Source organism: Esox lucius, chromosome 11 (assembly GCF_011004845.1).
Source record: "Esox lucius isolate fEsoLuc1 chromosome 11, fEsoLuc1.pri, whole genome shotgun sequence".
NCBI classification, from domain to species: domain Eukaryota; kingdom Metazoa; phylum Chordata; class Actinopteri; order Esociformes; family Esocidae; genus Esox; species Esox lucius.
In genome coordinates this window covers 33,237,025-33,255,596 of record NC_047579.1, presented here as the reverse complement: position 1 = coordinate 33,255,596, position 18,572 = coordinate 33,237,025, and the positions used below count along the sequence as shown (strand labels likewise).

Below are 18,572 nucleotides of genomic sequence, written 5' to 3'. Positions count from 1 at the left end.
TGTATATCCAAGAATGTTTACACTGAAGGCAGACTTTTGGTTTTAGATCTGGTCATTTCTGCCAGTGTCAGGGAATGGACCTTATGACCCTAGACTCCTTTTTTGGGCGTGGTCTGGGCCTCCAAGAGATTCACTCCTCTGGGGAGGGCCCAATAGAGAGGTACTGTGTATAACAGTTCAACCTGGATGCTAGCCAAATAAGGTTCAGGCCAGTGATTAGATCACCATTAGCCTGGGCGTTGTGCTGTACGACAGACACACAGACCTCTAAATCACATTACAAATGATCTACCTTGCAGCTGTAATGCTATGTAATGTAATGGCTGAAGGTGAATTTACCAGGGCAGTGCAATATTGTGTTGAACCCCCAAGTAAGATGAGAAGGGCCTGTATTGTTGCTCATCATGCTTTAGGAATAGTCATTTCATATTCAAAGAAAGGTATTTAATATATCCTATTACATTTTTTGGTGGGCCAAGCCTTATGTCTCCCCAAGGCTCACTAATTGTTGTTCAGGTACAAATTAAACTGGACAAAGACAAAGCAGCCATTTTCGATAGCTGTCTCATTTTCTTGCCACGCTTTAGATGCTACAGTCATACAAAGAACCTACTCAAATATTTTCCCAGTTGGTCTCATTCAACACAAAAGCAGAAGTCTCTAACATCTGCCAGGAGCTGGTAAATTCAATTGCAACTGCCACATTTGGTGGCAGCAGGGATCTGGGATGGTCAGCTGTGTAGTAAGTAATATAAGGTGAGTGGTAGTGCATTTGGTGATTGATTGTGAATTTAAATCCATTGAATCTCCAACTAAACTGAAAAACTACATTGAACACTCCAGCTGAAAGCCTTTCTCTGAACACTCTTTTTGCTTTGTTTCTCACAGGCTGTTTGGTATCTCATCTAACATTCCCTCTGTTCATCTCTCTCTTTCTATCTCTCACTGTATTGTAAAGGCCTGTTTTGCCTTCAGACAGGTGGATGGAGCGATGTGAGGCCTTTAAAGAGGCTCCTCACCAACCACACTGATGTTAGGAACCTTTGAAGACTGTTGCTGATCAAACCTCTGCGCCAGGTTTTAGCCAAAGACAGACTCAGGATGAAAAACAGAGCCACTGTTCTCCAAAGCATTCTGTCCATAAAGAGAGATAGAACAATCTGACTTTTCACACAACAAAATCTGTTTCATTTCTCACCCTCTTTTTTGTTGTTGTTCCTGATGAAGTGTTGACTCCATTTTGAAGCTCCTGAGAAGCAGGAGTCTTTCTTCCCTCCCATCCTCTTAAAATGACAAATTTCATCTATATATAGTCTTTAGATTGTGCTGGTGGATTTGACTTTCCCTGAGCGCTTTATACTGTCACACACCAAGGTTTTTGACAGCTGCCAGCGAAAGAAACAAGGCGTCGACACTTTGAACGTTCAAATGAAGTTTGTCACGCCGCCTCGTCAAGAGCTTGAAGTATGCTAATGACGAAGGGGGTGCAGAGTGCGCTTGCTGTTAGAAGATTCTGGAGTGACAAAAACATTGTCAGATACAAGGGGATACATCAAAAACCATGCCACTCACAAAGTTTGAGCCTCCAAATCTCTGAGTTGCACTCGGTTTGAAACGGTTTGAATTCAAAAACGCTTGGCTGAAAAAAAAAGACTAAAAAGAGAGAGATTAGAAAAGGGAACAGATAAGTGTATGAAGTTCTAAAAACCTGGATGAGTTACTTGTGCAGTGTGTTCCGCATAGAACTACACCCATATCGGATTGATCTGAAAATAACCTGTCTACTTTTGATTGTGCACCTACAAATGTCTATCAAAGACATAGTGTGGAAAATATATAATGTGATTAGTCCAGCATTTAGGTATCCAATATGAACCAATAACTATGTGAAGCTTATAGGCTGGACATTGGGCTGGACATTGAGTCTGTCTATCTGTCTATCATGGTCCTGATATCTCTGTCCCAGTCATCAGACAGACTGAACCAGATGGTGAGATGCAGCCTAGTCATTACAGCTCAAAACAGGTTGGGAAGAGCCAGGCCATCAACATCTGTGTGAAGTCTGGGTCATGGAGGCAGTTTTAGTGAGAAAGATACATTACGACATAGTAACTGTAGGAATGGGAAACATAGTTCATATGACTCATGTTTTATTAACACACTTGCTTTTTTAGTACAGTTGCACAGGCCTGACTATAGGCCTAACCCCGGGTGAGAGATGGGCATGTTCCATAGAAAACATACACATCTAAGACGCCTTAGACCAATTGCATGACAAAAGTACGTGCAAACTTGGCAAAACCATGCCTGCGAGGGTTAAGAGCCTGAGACTCTGTCCTTTCATTAACTAGGTTGGATGAAGGGAAAGGGCCTCCAGGACTGGGTCCCTCCAGAGTCAGGTGGCCCTGACACCACTGACCCATTCTGGGGAGATAAATATTCGTACGATCAGGAGCGCTTCCAGAAGTGTGTAGAGTGTACGATGTGTGTAAGGGTCACTAGGCGGGTTCCCAGGATATAGAGTTGTCTCTAGTAGTGCATAGCAGGGTGGTGGTACAAAGGCCAAGCCAGAGACTAGAGAGCTAGCCAGCTATCCAGCCTCCTACGTGGTGATTACTGCCTTTCTTCTCTGTGTGTGTCAAGGTCAAAGCAGCCCCGTGATTACAGAGCACGCTGGGGCCACAGCTCCAGGGCTGGGGCATGTGTGTGTGTGTGTGTATGTGTGTGAGAGAGTGTAGGTTCAGGATTCCCTCAGAACATTCCAGCCCCATGGCGCTGGCTCTTGAAGCCGCATCTCAAGGAACTTAGAATATTTGAGAGGGGGCATATCTCTGCCTCTAAGCTAGGTGTTGGGAAGAAGACTGGGGAGGGGTGAGACAGGCGATAGAAAAAAACAGAAAAGAAAGAGGGGAGAAAGAAGAGAGTGAGGAGACCTACGTCAGTTTGTCAGTGTCCTGTCTTTTCTCTGAACAGGGGAAGGAGGTGAGCCAGATGTTTGAGGGGTTCAGTGTGAGTGAGAGGTGTTGAGCTGGAGGTTTGAGGGGTTCAGGGTGAGCCTGAAGGTTGAGGGGTTTGGAGTGAGTCTGAGGTTTGAAGGTGAGAAAGGGCTTCTGTTACCTGTTCCTGGTTCTCCAACTCTTTGTTCAGTAGTTTCTTATCCAAGGAGTGCAGTTGCCTCTGGAGATTCTCCACTTTTTCCTGCAGAGCCTACAGAGGAAAAAACAGTGCACGTTTGAGCCAAAGAGATTGAGGTAAGGAGAAATAAAAGGAGAAAGTTAAAGGAGAAAAAGCACAACTGATAGAGAGAGATGGAAAAGGAAGACAAAAGAAAGGGTGAGAAAGCAGACAGAGGGATCTTACTATCAGATTAAAAGTGTGTTAAAAGGCTAATGATAAAGTCGTGACAGTAATTATTGGAAAGCTGGGCTCATTACTCAGAGTAATTTCAGAAGGAGATAAAGAATGAAGCACACAGGGAATTAACTAGTGTTAACTGTCTAGGCTTTAAAAGTCACAGACACTTTTAAATTATTTTCGAAATACAACTGGTATTTAGTTTTAGTAGTGCAGCTTCAGATATAAGCATTGAACACACCTGTGACTTGACACCAGATGCGTTTGGACAGTCAAAATCTATGAAGTGTTCTGCTGAACTATTTGTAGGTAAACTGAAGACGGCAGAGGTTTTTGTGTAGAACATCAGATGGAATAGGACAAGACTATGAGCAGAAAGAGGAGAAAGAACAGAGAAAAGAAGAAAGAGAGGAGAAAGCAGAGGAGAGGGGAGGAAAGAGGAAAAGAGAAAAAACATAGCTGAAAGTAGAGAAGATGCAGGTAGAAGACTGTTTTCCTCTCCAGCTGTAACTGATAGCAGTGGAAAGAAAGCAGGGTTTCTGAATGAGCCATAGAACAGATGTCTACCCATCGCCTTTGATTAGGCTTCACGAGAACCAGAGGCTCACACAGCCGTCCAGATTCACATACACACTTGACATATCTAAATTAGGTATGTCTACTGGTCTGGGGTTGATGGTTTGATTGGGACTGTGTGTGAGGCAGGAAAACTGCAAAAAAACATTGTTATGAAAATTCCTAATGTGCATGTGTGTGTGTGTGCGAATCAGCAAGGCAGGTGTTCCCACCCATTACGATGGATCAGGGAAACAGAGATCAAGTGCTAGCCATGATTGACTGGTGAAATTCAGCCTAACATCCATTACTAACACTATATAGGTTTACCATCTACTGCAGTTCCGGAGAAGCACAACCGAAAACTGATCGTCACTGTTTATTTGTAGAGTAAAGATGGGGCACCAGTTTTTTTTCTCTCTCTCAAGCAATATCTAAACACATACAAAATAGCATAAAATTTCATTTAATTTTAAATGTTTTATTCACATATTAGAAAGCAAAGGAAACAAACTGAAATAACCAAAACCTATGCAAAATGTGATTTCAAAGCTCAACATAATTTCCAAGTCCAGGACGGTGGACGGACACCAACACACCCAGCTGTTTCCAAGAACGTTGTCTGTTTACTATCAAAAGCCGAATTCTGTGTTCCAAACAGGTCTTTTTCCCCCAGATTGTGTCCCAGACAATGCCCATTGGAATCCTTGTGTGTCCTGGTCAAAAGAAGTAAACTAAATGGGGAACGGTACCAATTAGGACAGACACAAATACTAACAGGAGTTTGTAAGTGTAAATAAATTATATTCACACTTGGATACTGGATTATATTGGATAATATTATTACTGATGAGTTACAGCTCAAAACAGTATGAGTTTCATAAATGTAGAGAAAATACAATACTGGTTGATTTTATTACTAATTGGATGAGATTTCCTACTAAGGGTAGATTCACATTAGTTGATAGTACATTATTTAGTCTTCTCCAGGCATGATCCCTCCTGGAGAAGTCAAGCTCTTCATTGAAACTCACTTGTTTGTAACTATCCAACTTGCTGCTCATTTCATCAGTTCAAGTTTGTTTGATTTGGAGTCTAAGGCATTCATTTTGTCCTGGTCACGTACTACTGTATTAGTATGTAGTGAACATGGACTTTGAAGCATGGTTAATAAGTAGTGAGGAGTGTAGTATAATGTTACTATAAAAATAAATATGCATGGCATACAGGGTAAGGTGACTCATTTCTGGAATTTAGGAGAAAAAAGTGTAAGCTGACGCACACACACACACACACACACACACACACACACACACACACACACACACACACACACACTTGCACCTTATCACCTGTGCTTGAATCCCAACAATGACGGCAACCCTGTGGCCTAGTGACCCCCCCCCCACTAAACCCATTTCCCTGGGGCACAGTGACCCCCCCCCCCCACTAAACCCATTTCCCTGGGGCACAGTGACCCCCCCGCCACTACACCCTTGTCCCTGGGGCACAGTGACCCCCCCACTACAGCCATGACCCTGGGGCATAGTTGTAACAAGAGCCAGACATCAGAGCCCTACTGTCAGGCGTCACCTCTCCCATTCCCGACAGCATGATGCCGTGCTTTCTGAACGTCTGAACCAAGGCTTCTGGGAAGAGATGAAGCGCGTGCTGACTGTGGTGATTGTGATCTTTGATCTCTCTTTCATGTGGTACACATCTCTGATTAATGAAACACCACAGGGCCAGACCATCACTGCACATACACATCAGTCATGGAAGGAATCATTAATAGACACATGATAATGACGGAGTCCATGGCTTCATATTAGAACCACTGTATGAATCAGACAAGCCTTTTTACTGATCACCGAGTTCAACATCAGTCCACATCATCTCCTAAAACACCAAGGAATAACACCAAATCTCCAACCGCATCAAATTCCTGTGGGGCAGCCCTATTACGGACCTCTGAGGGAATAAGGTGAAATCCTCAACTCCAACCCTTCCATCAGTCTTATCTGCAGCCCTTTTGTCATTTCAAATCTGTCCCAACAAAGTGTCTTTGACCCATATGACTTCCAGGTTGGAAGAGCGGTTAGAATGGCTTGGAGTGGATGTCTAAGAGGAACACTTGTGGTGACCTTCAATTCTCCTGAATCTGTTTGGAGTTTGGCGATGAGACATTCCAGTAGAATGAGAACATAAAATTGGATTTGATGTCATTGGTGGAGAGAACCCAGGTAAAAAGGGGAAAAATGCAACATACAGTCAGGTCCAGAAATATTTGGACACTGACACAATTTATATCATTTTGTCTCTGTACACCACCACAATGGATTTGAAAGTAAACAACCGAGATGCAATTGAAATTCAGACTTTCAGCTTTAATTCAAAGGGTTGAACAAAAACATTGTATTAAACATTTAGAAATTGCAACCATTGTATTACACAGTACCTTATTTGAGGGGCTCAAATGTAATAGGACAAATTAACAGAATCATAAATAAAATGTTTTATTAATACTGTTGAGAATCCTTAGCAAGCAATGACTGCTTGAAGTCTGGAACGCATGGACATCACCAAACGCTGGGTTTCCTCCTTTGTATTGCTTTGCCAGGCCTTTACTGCAGCTGTCTTGAGGTGTTGTATTTTCATGGGTCTTTCTGCTTTAAGTTTTGTTTTCAGCAAATTAAATGCATGCTGTAAAGTAAAGCGCCATCCAATAAACGTCAATGAATGTGGCTGAATCTGAGCAATACATCCCTATACACTTCAGAATTAATCCGGCTGCTTCTGCCTTCTGTCACATCATCAATAAATACTAGTGACCCAGTGCCACTGGAAGCCATGCATGGCCATGTCATCACACTGCCTCCATCATGTTTTACAGATTATGTGGTATGCTTCGGATCATGAGCCATTCCAAGCCTACTCCATACTTGTTTCTTCCAAACATTCTGGTACGGATTGATCTGAATGCTTTGCACCTTGTGGTGAACCCTCTGTATTTGCTCTTGTGAAGTCTTCTCTTTATGGTATACTTGGATAATGATATGCCTACCTCCTGGAGAGTGTTCTTCACTTGGCTGGATGTTGTGAATGGGTTTTTTGTTGTGAAAGGATCCTACGATCATCCACCACTGTTGTCTTCTGTGGATGTCCAGGCAATTTTGTGTTGCAGAGCTCACCAGTGTGTTTTTCTTCTCAGAATGTACCAAAATGTTGATTTGGCCACTCCTAATGTTCCTTCTATCTCTTTGATAGATTTTAGGTTTTTTGCAGCCTAAGGATGGCCTGTTTCAATTGCATTGAGAGCTCCTTTGACCGTATGAAAGTGGGTTCACAGCAACAGCTTCCAAATGCAAATGCCACACCTGGAATCAACTGCAGACCTTTTACCTGCTTAATTGATGAAGAAACAACAAAGGAATAGCCCACACCTGTCCATGAAATAGCTTTTGAGTCAATCGTCCAATTACATTTGGTCCCTTGAAAAATACATATTAAAGAGCTGTATTTCCTAAACCCTTTGTGAATACCCTCAAATTAAAGCCCATATTCATTATTTAACTGTAACTTGAAAATATTTTGCTAATCAGCCAAAACAACAAAAACTTGTGTCAGTGTCCAATTATTTCCGGACCTAACTGTACCAATCACACTGTTACTGGGGACATAGGATGAAGCCCAAAGGAATTTAAGGATTTCACGACTCTGCACCCCTGTACCGTAGCCTGAGGAAGGGGGAGGCCTTCCTCATTCAGGGTTACCCCAGTGATACGGCTCTCCCCCTGGGCCTAGCTCTGCAGCCTCAGCCACTCACCATAAGCTGAAAGGATCGGATCAAGGCCAGGTCCACGGAACCACACATTTTATCCCTATTCCCCAAACCCTATTCAACTCCTCACATTCTATGGATCTCACCCAGACCTCAACAAGATTCCCAGATTCCCCCAACCCGGGTGGTTCCTAAATACACCTTAGATACCACGTGTTTTCCCCAGACCGTGTAGAGTTGGGCCAATTCCAGGTGATTTACAGCTGTGATCTATCTCCTTGCTGGATCTTTATCTCTCCTCCTTTCACACACTCCTTCACTCTCTCCATTCCTCTTTATTTCTCTCAGCGTCCGGCAGCGGATCTGCACGTTTCTACATAGTATTACTCCAAAGGTTCTCCAGATGGGTTTGGGTGATATGGTCTCTATCAGCCATGCAGACTGGAATCCATCTCAACAGACCAACAGATGTGGAAACTTCCATTTCCTCAGAGAGACCAGGGGAAGGGGGAGATGTGGAGGATGAGGAAGGTGGAAGAGAAAAAGCAGTATAGAGAGATTTGGTGGGAGAAATAGAGGTAGGAGAAGATGGAGAAAGGAAGAAAAAGGCGGAGGTAGAAGGAGAGGAGGGGAAGTCGTGGCCTCCTGGATGGGCTGTCTCACCTCTGGACCAACAGTGCATTTCTCTTTAAAGTGGAAGTCAGGTTCAAAGCATTACTCACACACTTGCACGTAAACAAGAACACTCCTCAAAGCATTTCATGTAGGTATAGACATGCATTAATATTAACAGAGAAGTTCTAAAGGTGAAAGAGTATAAAATCACACACACTGGTGTGAGACCTGAGTCATGTTTCCTGGGTGGTCTCCTCCTACAAAGATAAGGCAAATATGTTTCCCTGGGGTGAAATAAAAAGCAAGAGAAGAGAGAAAAAAGCAGGTGAAGACCAAAAAAAAAGGAGGGAGGGAGTCTCAGGGCCCCTTTAAACTTTGACCGTGTTTTGTTAGCGGCAGTAGTTCTCTTCATGTGGAGTTTCTATTTGCAGTATGTTTCAGAAGTTTTCCCAGAGTTAGATTAAAGAGAGATATTCCAATGACACCAAGGAGCAGGGCAGCTGGGCAAGACTACTGCAGCAGACTGCTTTAAGTTGGCTGCACTGCCTCAAGGCAGCTACAATCACACAGACCCACAAACACGTTTTAAATACTTTATTTGAGTCCACAACTCATAATTTATAAAACACAGTTTCAACCATGTCAGAACAGTGATATCTGGACACCTTGGGAAACAGGTACAGCATCGCCTTCTCCACACAGCAAGGTTGCCCATGACTACTGACATAGAGCAGTCCTTAACTAGATGCTTTGACTTTGTCATGTGCGTGTAACATGTGCACCTTAACACACACACACACACACACAGTACATGCACATAACAAAAATATTTTCTTTCATAAAGAACTGTATAAATGATAGACATGAAGATAGACACTTTCGGTTGTTGAGCAAATGTATCAATAGCGATATAATCTGTATGTAAAATATTTACATTACAGTACAAAATATTGTTCTATTGTTCTAGAGTCCAAATCAATATCGATATGTACAACTCTGTTTCCAAAAAAGTTGTGAGGCTGCATAAAATGCAAAAAAAACCCAACAGAACGCAGAGATGTGAAAATCATTTAATCCTTATATTTAATTGAAAAAAGTACAAAGACCAAAGATTAATTGTTGAAACTAAGAAATTCTATTGTTTTTGGAAAAATACATGGCCATTTTGAATTTGATGCCAACAACATGTTTCAAAAAAGTTGAGACAGGGGCATGTTTACCACTGTGTTGCATCACCCCTTCTTTAAATAATACTCTGTAAGCATTTGGGAACTGAGCAGACCAATTGCTTCAGTTTTAAAAGTGAAATGCTTTCCCATTCTTACTTGATATCGGATTTCAGCTGGTCAACAGTTCGGGCTCGCATTTGTCGTATTTTGCATTTCATAATGGGCAAAATGTTTTCAATGGGTGACAGGTCCTGGATTGCAGGCAGGCCAGTTCAGCACCCGGACTCTTACTACAGACTCATGCTGTTGTAATAAGTGCAGAATGTGGTTTGGCATTGTCTTGCTGAAATAAGCAAGGCCTTCCCATATAAAACATTGTCTGGATGGCAGCATATGTTGCTCCAAAACCAGTATATACTGATCAGCATTAATGGTGCCTTCACAGATGTGCAAGTCACGCATGCCATGTGTACTAATGCATCATGGATGCTGGCTTTTGCACTATTGCACATTTTGATTCGTCAGACCACAGGACAGTTTTCCACTTTGTCTCAGTCCATCTTAAATGAGCTTGGGCCCAGAGAAGGCGCTGGCGTTTTTTATATATGATCTTGTTTAAATATGGTTTCTTCTTTGCATGATAGAGTTTAACTTGCATTTGTGTATGCAGCGACATGCTCTGTTCATTTGAGCCGGATCCAGGACAGGATCCAGCACCTCTCAGATTTTCCTCAGTTTGTTCCGGCACCTACTTTCACAGATTAGGACTTATCTTTTCCATCACTGTGTTCGCTTTGCACTGTAAACATTCCACTAGAAGCAATCAGAGTTCATAAAGTAGCCTTTTCCTGCAGCCTCATCACAGCCTGACAAGATTGTGAAAGTTTTTTGATGTGCTTTATTTGTGTCGATTAAAGCACAACAATGTGTTCCGGGACCACCTGATTTACAAATGAAGCACTTCAGACAATGGTTTTCAGACGTGTTCCTGAACCCATGCAGTGATGTCCACTACAGAATCCTGTCAGTTTTAAATGCAGTGTTGCCTGAGGGGCCAATGATCACGAACATCCATCACTGTTTTTCAACCTTGTCCCTTGCATACAGAGATTTCTCCAGATTCTTTGAATATTTTTATATTCTGTAAATGAAGAGACCCCAAACTCTTTGCAATTTTACGTTGAGAAACATTCTTAAATTGTTGCACTATTTGCCCGCACAGTCTTTCAAAGAGTGGTGAACCCCTCAAAAATGTTTTTACTTCTGAAAGACTCATCCTCTCTGTGATGCTCTTTTTACACCCAATCATGTTACTGACTTGTTGCCAATTAACCTAATTAGTTATGAGATGTTCCACCAGGTTTTTATTTTAGCATTACACAACTTTTCCAATCTTTTAAAAATATTGTCATTTAGAGTTTTTATTTGTAGAAAAAAAAAACTGGTCAAAATAAACAAAAAAATATGCATTGTTTCAGACCTCAAATAATGCAAAGAAAACAAATTCATATTAATTTTTCAACAACAAAATACTAATGTTTTAACTTAGAAATAGGTCAGAAATCAATATTTGGTGGAATCACAGCTTTCATACGTCTTGGCATGCTCTCCACCAGTTTGTCACATTGCGGTTGGGTGACTTTATGCCACTCCTGGCACAAAAATTCAAGTAGCTCGGCTTTGTTTGATGGCTTGTGACCATGCAATTACCTTTTGATCAAATTCCGGTGGTTTTCAATGGGGTTCAGGTTTGGAGATTGGACTGGCCATGACAGGGTCTTGATCGGGTGGTCCTCCATCCACACCTTGATTGACCTGGCTGTGTGGCATGGAGCATTGTCTGCTGGAAAAAGCAATTCTCAGAGTTGGGGAACATTGCCAGACCAGAAGGAAGCAGGTATTATTCCAGGATAACCTTGTACTTGGCTTGATTCACAAAAAACAAATCTGCCAGATCCCAGCCTTGCTGAAGCATACCCAGATCATCCCCAGATCATACCCAAATTTCACAGTGGGTGCGAGACACTGTCGCTTGTAGGCCTCTCCAGGTCCCTGTCTAACCATCAGGCGACCAGGTGTTTGGCAAAGCTGAAAATTTGACTCATCAGAGATGATGATCTTCTATTCCTCTACGGTCCAATCCTTGTGGTCTTTTACAAACTTCAGCCTGGCTCTTCTTTGCTTCTCATTGATGAAGGGCTTTTTTCTAATTTTGCACAACTTCAGCCCTGCCTTTAGGAGCCTGTTTTCAAACCATCCTTTCGTTGTGGATTAGTTTCCTTATTTGCATTTTATACTTCATGCTTTTGTATTATGCTAATGTCAGTGGTATGTCATCTGAACCTTACATAAAACTGCCCAATAAAACATTAAAAAGTATGGCATTACACATTTGCATGAATATTAATAAAAAAGGAAAATACAAAAAAGCAGAAAGATGTTCTAAATTAGCAAAATTGTGAGAAAAGTGGCAATATTTTGTGATTACTTTTGAAATATTTCTATTAGTGCCTAAACAATGGATATACTCAACATAGTGTTTTGCAAACAAACACCATTTTACCATACACCTCAAAAAGGTCACATTGCAGTGAAAAACGTTAATCTAGTTATGATCGTAATCATATTTTTTTTTCATAATTGTATTGTAATTGTATCCGGCAAATGCCTGATATCGTTCATTAAATATGTTGTTTACCAATTTACCAGCACACCCATATGAATAAATACCATGTTTCCTAACCTATTCCCATTTGAGCTCAGATACATCCTGTCTTTTGAGCATCCTTGAAATGTCTCTATACCTTGATTGGAGTCCACATGTAGCACATTTGGTTGATAGAACATGATTTAGAAAGGCAGATACGTGGGTCGCGTACTTCACAGTGCATTTCAGAGAAAAAAACAAGCCATTAAGTCCAAGCAACTCTCTGTAGACCTAAGAATTGCGTTGAGGTAGTTTCTCTGCAGAGATGGGTGAAACTGCCAGAAAGAGATGGAGCCACTCCTGAGTAAAAGGGATATGACATGCCACCAGAAGGGCTCTGAGAGAATGAGGAAAAAGATTCTCTGGTCTGATGAAACCAAACAAATGAATGAATGCCAAGTGTTATGTCTGGCCAAAACAAGGAACTGCTCATCATCTGGCTTATAGAATGCTGGTAGGAGCATCTCACTATGGGGATTTTTGAAAGCGGCAGGAACTGGGAGACCAGCCAGGACTGAGGGAAAAACGAACAGAGGTCCTTGTAGAACATGATCCAGAGAGCACCGGACCTCAGACTTGGGCGAAGAGTCATCTTTGAGAACGATAGCAACCCGACGCACACAACCAACACAATTCTGGAGTGGCTTTGGGAATTTGGGACATTTGCTGTCCAACTACAGCCTGGACATGAACCCCATTAAACGTCTGTGGTGAGACCTGAGTGTGTCACTTCACCGATGCTCCCCATCCAATCTGGCAACAGAGGTTCTACAACAAAGAATGGGAGAAACTGCACAAATCCACATGTGCAAACCTATTAGAGGTATACCCATCAAGACTTAAAGCTGTGATCAATGCCAAAAGAAGATTTTTGTAAAAATTGTAAATACATTGGCACAGATTTCTAAAAACATGTTTTCACTTTGTCATTATGGAATATTCTGTGTTGATTGTAACCCCAAAATTTTTTTTACAATGTGTCCTTATAGTGTTTTGTTCATCTTGTTCATCTGTGTCACTGAGCTATAAAAAGTATCAAGAAAACAGAGCTCATTATTCTATAATGTATCTCCTGTCAGCACAGCAGAACTTTCTTTCACTGGGTTACTAGGGCCTGACTTCTAGGTGTGTGTGTTTGTGTGTGTGTGTGACACAGCATGTGAGTTAGACATGGTGTTGATAACATTTTAGAAGTACAGTTGCTTCATTGCAGCATTAGACAGTTGCACTCTGGGAGCTCCTGGTGGTAGGTCGGGTGTCTACAAGCTCAACTGTGTATTTTGGCCAGGGAATGCAATCTCCTTTAGCAGGTATATGCCGATAAATACTTTGTGGTTAAGCAAACAGTTTGCTAAAAAACAAAAAGGCTTGGCAATTTGTGCACTGACAAACATGCAAAACCTAAACTGCAAACTGGATACCAACAAACTTGGAAAAGCAAAATTATAAGGAAATACAAAATATAATTAATAAATTTTACTCAAGGAACATATTAGTGCAATTAGTGTTTGTGTATAAATATTCAAGGAGTTTGTTAGCTCTCATGTGGATGCACTGAGTAGGCTCGATACTGAACCATGGAGAGCAGAAAATAACTGTCAAAAGACCTGCGTAACAAGGTAATGGAACTTAATAAATATGGAAAAGGATATAAAAAGATAGATACAGGTTTTGGAGCAACATTTGCTGCTTCCAGGTGATGTCTTTTTCAGGGCAGGCCTAGCTTATTTCAGCAAGACAATGCCAAACCACATTCTGCACGTATTACAACAGCATGGCTCCATAGTAAAAGAGACCAGGTGTTAAACAGGCCTGCCTGCATTCCAAACGTGTCATACATTGTAAACATTTGGTGGATTATGAAATAAAATACTTGAAAAATACAACAATTAAATATGACCCCAAACTGTTGAGGAAAGCATGAATGGGAAAACATTTCACTTTTAAAACTGCAGCAATTGGTCTCCTCAGTTCCCAAATGCTTACAGAGTATGGTTAAAAGAAGGGGTGATGAAACACAGTGGCAAACATGCCCCTGTCCCAACTTTATTGAAACATGTTGCTGGCATCAAATTCAAAAGGGGCACATATTTTTCATTTTCAACATTTCAAATGTTGTCTATGTACTATTTTCAATTAAATACAGGGATACATATTTTGCCAATCACTGAATTTTGTTTTTATTTGCAATTTATGCAGTGTCCCAATGTTTTTGGAAACACGGTTGTAAAATGCAAATAATATACAGACTATGAATATTAGCGAGTCTATGTGTCAGTACAAGGTCATTTAGGTTGATGTGTTCATTTATATACGTAGGGGAAGCAGCGTGTAGGTAAACAGCAGGAGCAGAAACATATGTGTTTGTGCGCTCTGTTACGAGTATGTTCGTGTGAACATATGTATGAACCTGTGTGGTTGTGTGTTTTGGAGTATAAATATGTGTGAATGTGAGAGTGGGTAGTGGTTGCAGATATAGTCAATGCAAGAGGCATATGGCAAAAATGGAGTCAAATGTGGATAGACAGTTAAACAGTCTTACGGCTGGGGGGTAAAAGCTGTTCAGGGTTATGTAGGTTACAGACTTGAGCCACTGGCGCTAAAATACCTTGCCTGCCATGTACACTGAACAAAATTATAAATGCAATACTTTTGTTTTTGCCCGCATTTATCATGAGAAAGACTTTCTCTATGTACACAAAAAATGTCTACTTGTCTCAAATATTGTTCACAAATCTGTCTAAATCTGTGTTAGTGAGCACTTCTCCTTGTCCGAGATAATCCATCCACCTCACAGATGTGGCATATCAAGATACTGATTAGATAGCATGATTATTACACAGGTGTGCCTTAGGCTGGCCACAATAAAAGGCCACTCTAAAATGTGCAGTTCCATCACACAGCACAATGCCACAGATGTCGCAGGTTTTGAGGGAGCGTGCAATTGGCATGCTGACTGCAGGAATGTCCACCCGTGAATTGAATGTTAATTTCTCTACCATAAGCCGTCTCCAAAGGCGTTTCAGAGATTTTGGCAGCACATCCAAACGGCCTCACAACCGCAGACCATGTGTAACCACACCAGCCCAGGACCTCCACATCCAGCATCTTCACCTCCAAGATTGTCTGAGACCAGCAACCCGGAAAGCTGCTGCAACAATCGGTTTGCATAATCAAATAATTTCTGCACAAACTGTCAGAAACCGTCTCAGGGAAGCTCATCTGCATGCTCATCATCCTCATCGGGGTCCCGACCTGACTGCAGTTTGTCGTTGTAACCGACTTGAGTGGGCAAATGCTCATATTCGATGGCGTCTGGCACTTAGGAGAGGTGTTCTCTTCATGGATGAATCACGGTTTTCACTGTTCAGGGCAGATGGCAGACAGCGTGTATGGCGTTGTGTGGGTGAGCGGTTTGCTGAATTCAATGTTGTGGATCGAGTGGCCCATGGTGGTGGTGGGGTTATGGTATGGGCAGGCGGGTGTTATGGACAACGAACACAGGTGCATTTTATTGATGGCATTTTGAATGCACAGAGATTTTGTGACGAGATCCTGAGGCCCATTGTTGTGCCATTCATCCACGACCATCACCTCATGTTGCAGCATGATAATGCACGGCCCCATGTTGCATGGATCTGTACACAATACCTGGAAACATCCCAGTTCTTGCATGGCCAGCATACTCACTGGACATGTCACCCATTGAGCATGTTTGGGATGCTCTGGATCGGCGTATACGACAGCGTGTTCCAGGTCCTGCCAATATCCAGCAACTTCGCACAGCCATTCAAGAGGAGTGGACCAACATTCCAAAGGCCACAATCAACATCCTGATCAACTTTATGTGAAGGAGATGTGTTGCATTGCATGAGGCAAATGGTGGTCACACCAGATACTGATTGGTTTTCGGACCCCCCCAATACAGTGAAACTGCACAGTTTAGAGTGGCCTTTTATTGTGGCCAGCCTAAGGCACACCTGTGCAATAATCATGCTGTCTAATCAGTATCTTGATATGCCAAACCTGTGAGGTGGATGGATTATCTCGGAAAAGGAGAAGTGCTCACTAACACAGATTTAGACAGATTTGTGAACAATATTTGAGAGAAATAGACCTTTTGTATACAGAGAGAAAGTCTTAGATCTTTGAGTTCATCTCATGATAAATGGGGGCAAAAACAAAAGTGTTGTGTTTATAATTTTGTTCAGTGTATACGTATAGAGAACAATTAATGGCTTGTCCGGCTGGGATCAATTACAACTTTATCATGAATATAAGCAATATTTTGACAAAAATAAAAGTAGGGAATGTTGTTCCCCAAAGAATATGCAACACAAATATGACAATGTAGTTACATTTGGGTCCCAATAAAAAATATTGTTGTTAACCACTAGGCTACAGTAAACATGTAGGGTGTCATATGATCCTCCATTATATATACAACCTTACCTCACACACAAATCAACACAGGTGAGCTAATGCTTGCAGTTGCAGTAGACACTAAGTGAGGTTTACTTACTGTTACTGGGTCGTGTGGTTGTCCCACCAAGCCATCTAAAGGTGGCTGCACTAACAGCAAGAACTGTGTGTGGGAATGTGCTGTTTCGGGCAAACGTAGCTGCCGTTTCAGCAAACAGTAATGGAGATCCAAATATATACAGTGGGGAGAACAAGTATTTGATACACTGCCGATGTTGCAGGTTTTCCCACTTACAAAGCATGTAGAAGTCTGTCATTTTTATCATAGGTATTCTTCAACTGTGAGTGACGGAATGTAAAACAAAAATCCAGAAAATCACATTGTATGATTTCTAAGTAATGAATTTGCATTTTATTGCATGACATAAATATTTGATACATCAGAAAAGCAGAACTTAATATTTGGTACAGAAACCTTTGTTTGCAATTACAAATATCATACGTTTCCTGTAGTTCTTGACCAGGTTTGCACACACTGCAGCAGGGATTTTGGCCCACTCCTCCATACAGACCTTTTCCAGATCCTTAGGGTTTTGGGGCTGTCGCTGGGCAATACAGACTTTCAGCTCCCTCCAGAGATTTTCTATTGGGTTCAGGTCTGGAGACAGGTTAGGCCACTCCAGGAACCTGAGATGCTTCTTACGAAGCCACTCCTTAGTTGCCCTGGCTGTGTGTTTCGGGTCGTTGTCATGCTGGAAGACCCAGCCACGACCCATCTTCAATGCTCTTACTGAGGGAAGGAGGTAGTTGGTCAAGATCTCGCGATACATGGCCCCATCCATCCTCCCCTCAATATGGTGCAGTCGCCCTGTCCCCTTTACCGAAAAGCATCCCCAAAGACTGATGTTTCCACCTCCATGCTTCACGGTTAGGATGGTGTTCTTGGGGTTGTACTCATCCTTCTTCTTCCTCCAAACACGGCGAGTGGAGTTTAGACCAAAAAGCTAAATTTTTGTCTCATCAGACCACATGACCTTCTCCCATTCCTTCTCTGGATCATCCAGATGGTCATTGGCAAACTTCAGACTGGCCTGGACATGTGCTGGCTTGAGCAGGGGGACCTTGCGTGCGCGGCAGGATGACGGCGTAGTGTGTTACTAATGGTTTTCTTTGAGACTGTGGTCCCAGCTCTCTTCAGGTCATTGACCAGGTCCTGCTGTGTTGTTCTGGGCTGATCCCTCACCTTCCTCATGATCATTAATGCCCCATGAGGTGAGATCTTGCATGGAGCCCCAGACCGAGGGAGGTTGACCGTCATCTTGAACTTCTTCCATTTTCTATTAATTGCGCCAACAGTTGTTGCCTTCTCACCAAACTGCTTGCCTATTGTCCTGTAGCCCATCCCAGCCTTGTGCAGGTCCACAACTTTATCCCTGATGTCCTTACACAGCTCTCTGGTCTTGGCCATTGTGGAGAGATTGGAGTCTGTTTGATTGAGTGTGTGGACAGGTGTCTTTTATACAGGTAACAAATTCAAACAGGTGCAGTTAATGCAGGTAATGAGTGGAGAACAGGAGGGCTTCTTAAAGAAAAACTAACAGGTCTGTGAGAGCCGGAATTCTTACTGGTCGGTAGGTGATCAAATACTTATGTCATGCAATAAAATGTGATACAATGTGATTTTCTGGATTTGTGTTTTATATTCCGTCTCTCACAGTTGGAGCGTACCTATGATAAAAATTACAGACCTCTACATGCTTTGTAAGTAGCAAAACCTGCAAATTTGGTAGTGTATCAAATACTTGTTCTCCCCACTTTAAATAATGAAGTGTTATAATATTCAAAACAGAAACTGTTGTTTGGTCCAGTCAATTAGTGCCAATGACTTTTGATCACAGAACAGCAGGAAGGGTTTTGAGTGAGAGTCTAAGTTTAATGATTGAAAAGAAGTTAGAAACAAAAATGTTTG

The 18,572-nt window shown here is 42.0% G+C and overlaps 1 protein-coding gene across 3 annotated transcripts in view; it reads right to left on the bottom strand.

The window, feature by feature from the left end:
• cep112 (centrosomal protein 112) overlaps positions 1 to 18,572 on the bottom strand; it is a 157,114-nt gene that overhangs the window by 13,183 nt on the left and 125,359 nt on the right. For all 3 annotated transcript variants that reach the window (XM_029123329.2, XM_029123330.2, XM_029123333.2), the window contains one exon: positions 3,118 to 3,207. In XM_029123329.2, coding sequence (XP_028979162.2) covers positions 3,118 to 3,207 — 90 coding nt within the window. The remainder of the gene's footprint in view (positions 1 to 3,117; positions 3,208 to 18,572) is intronic.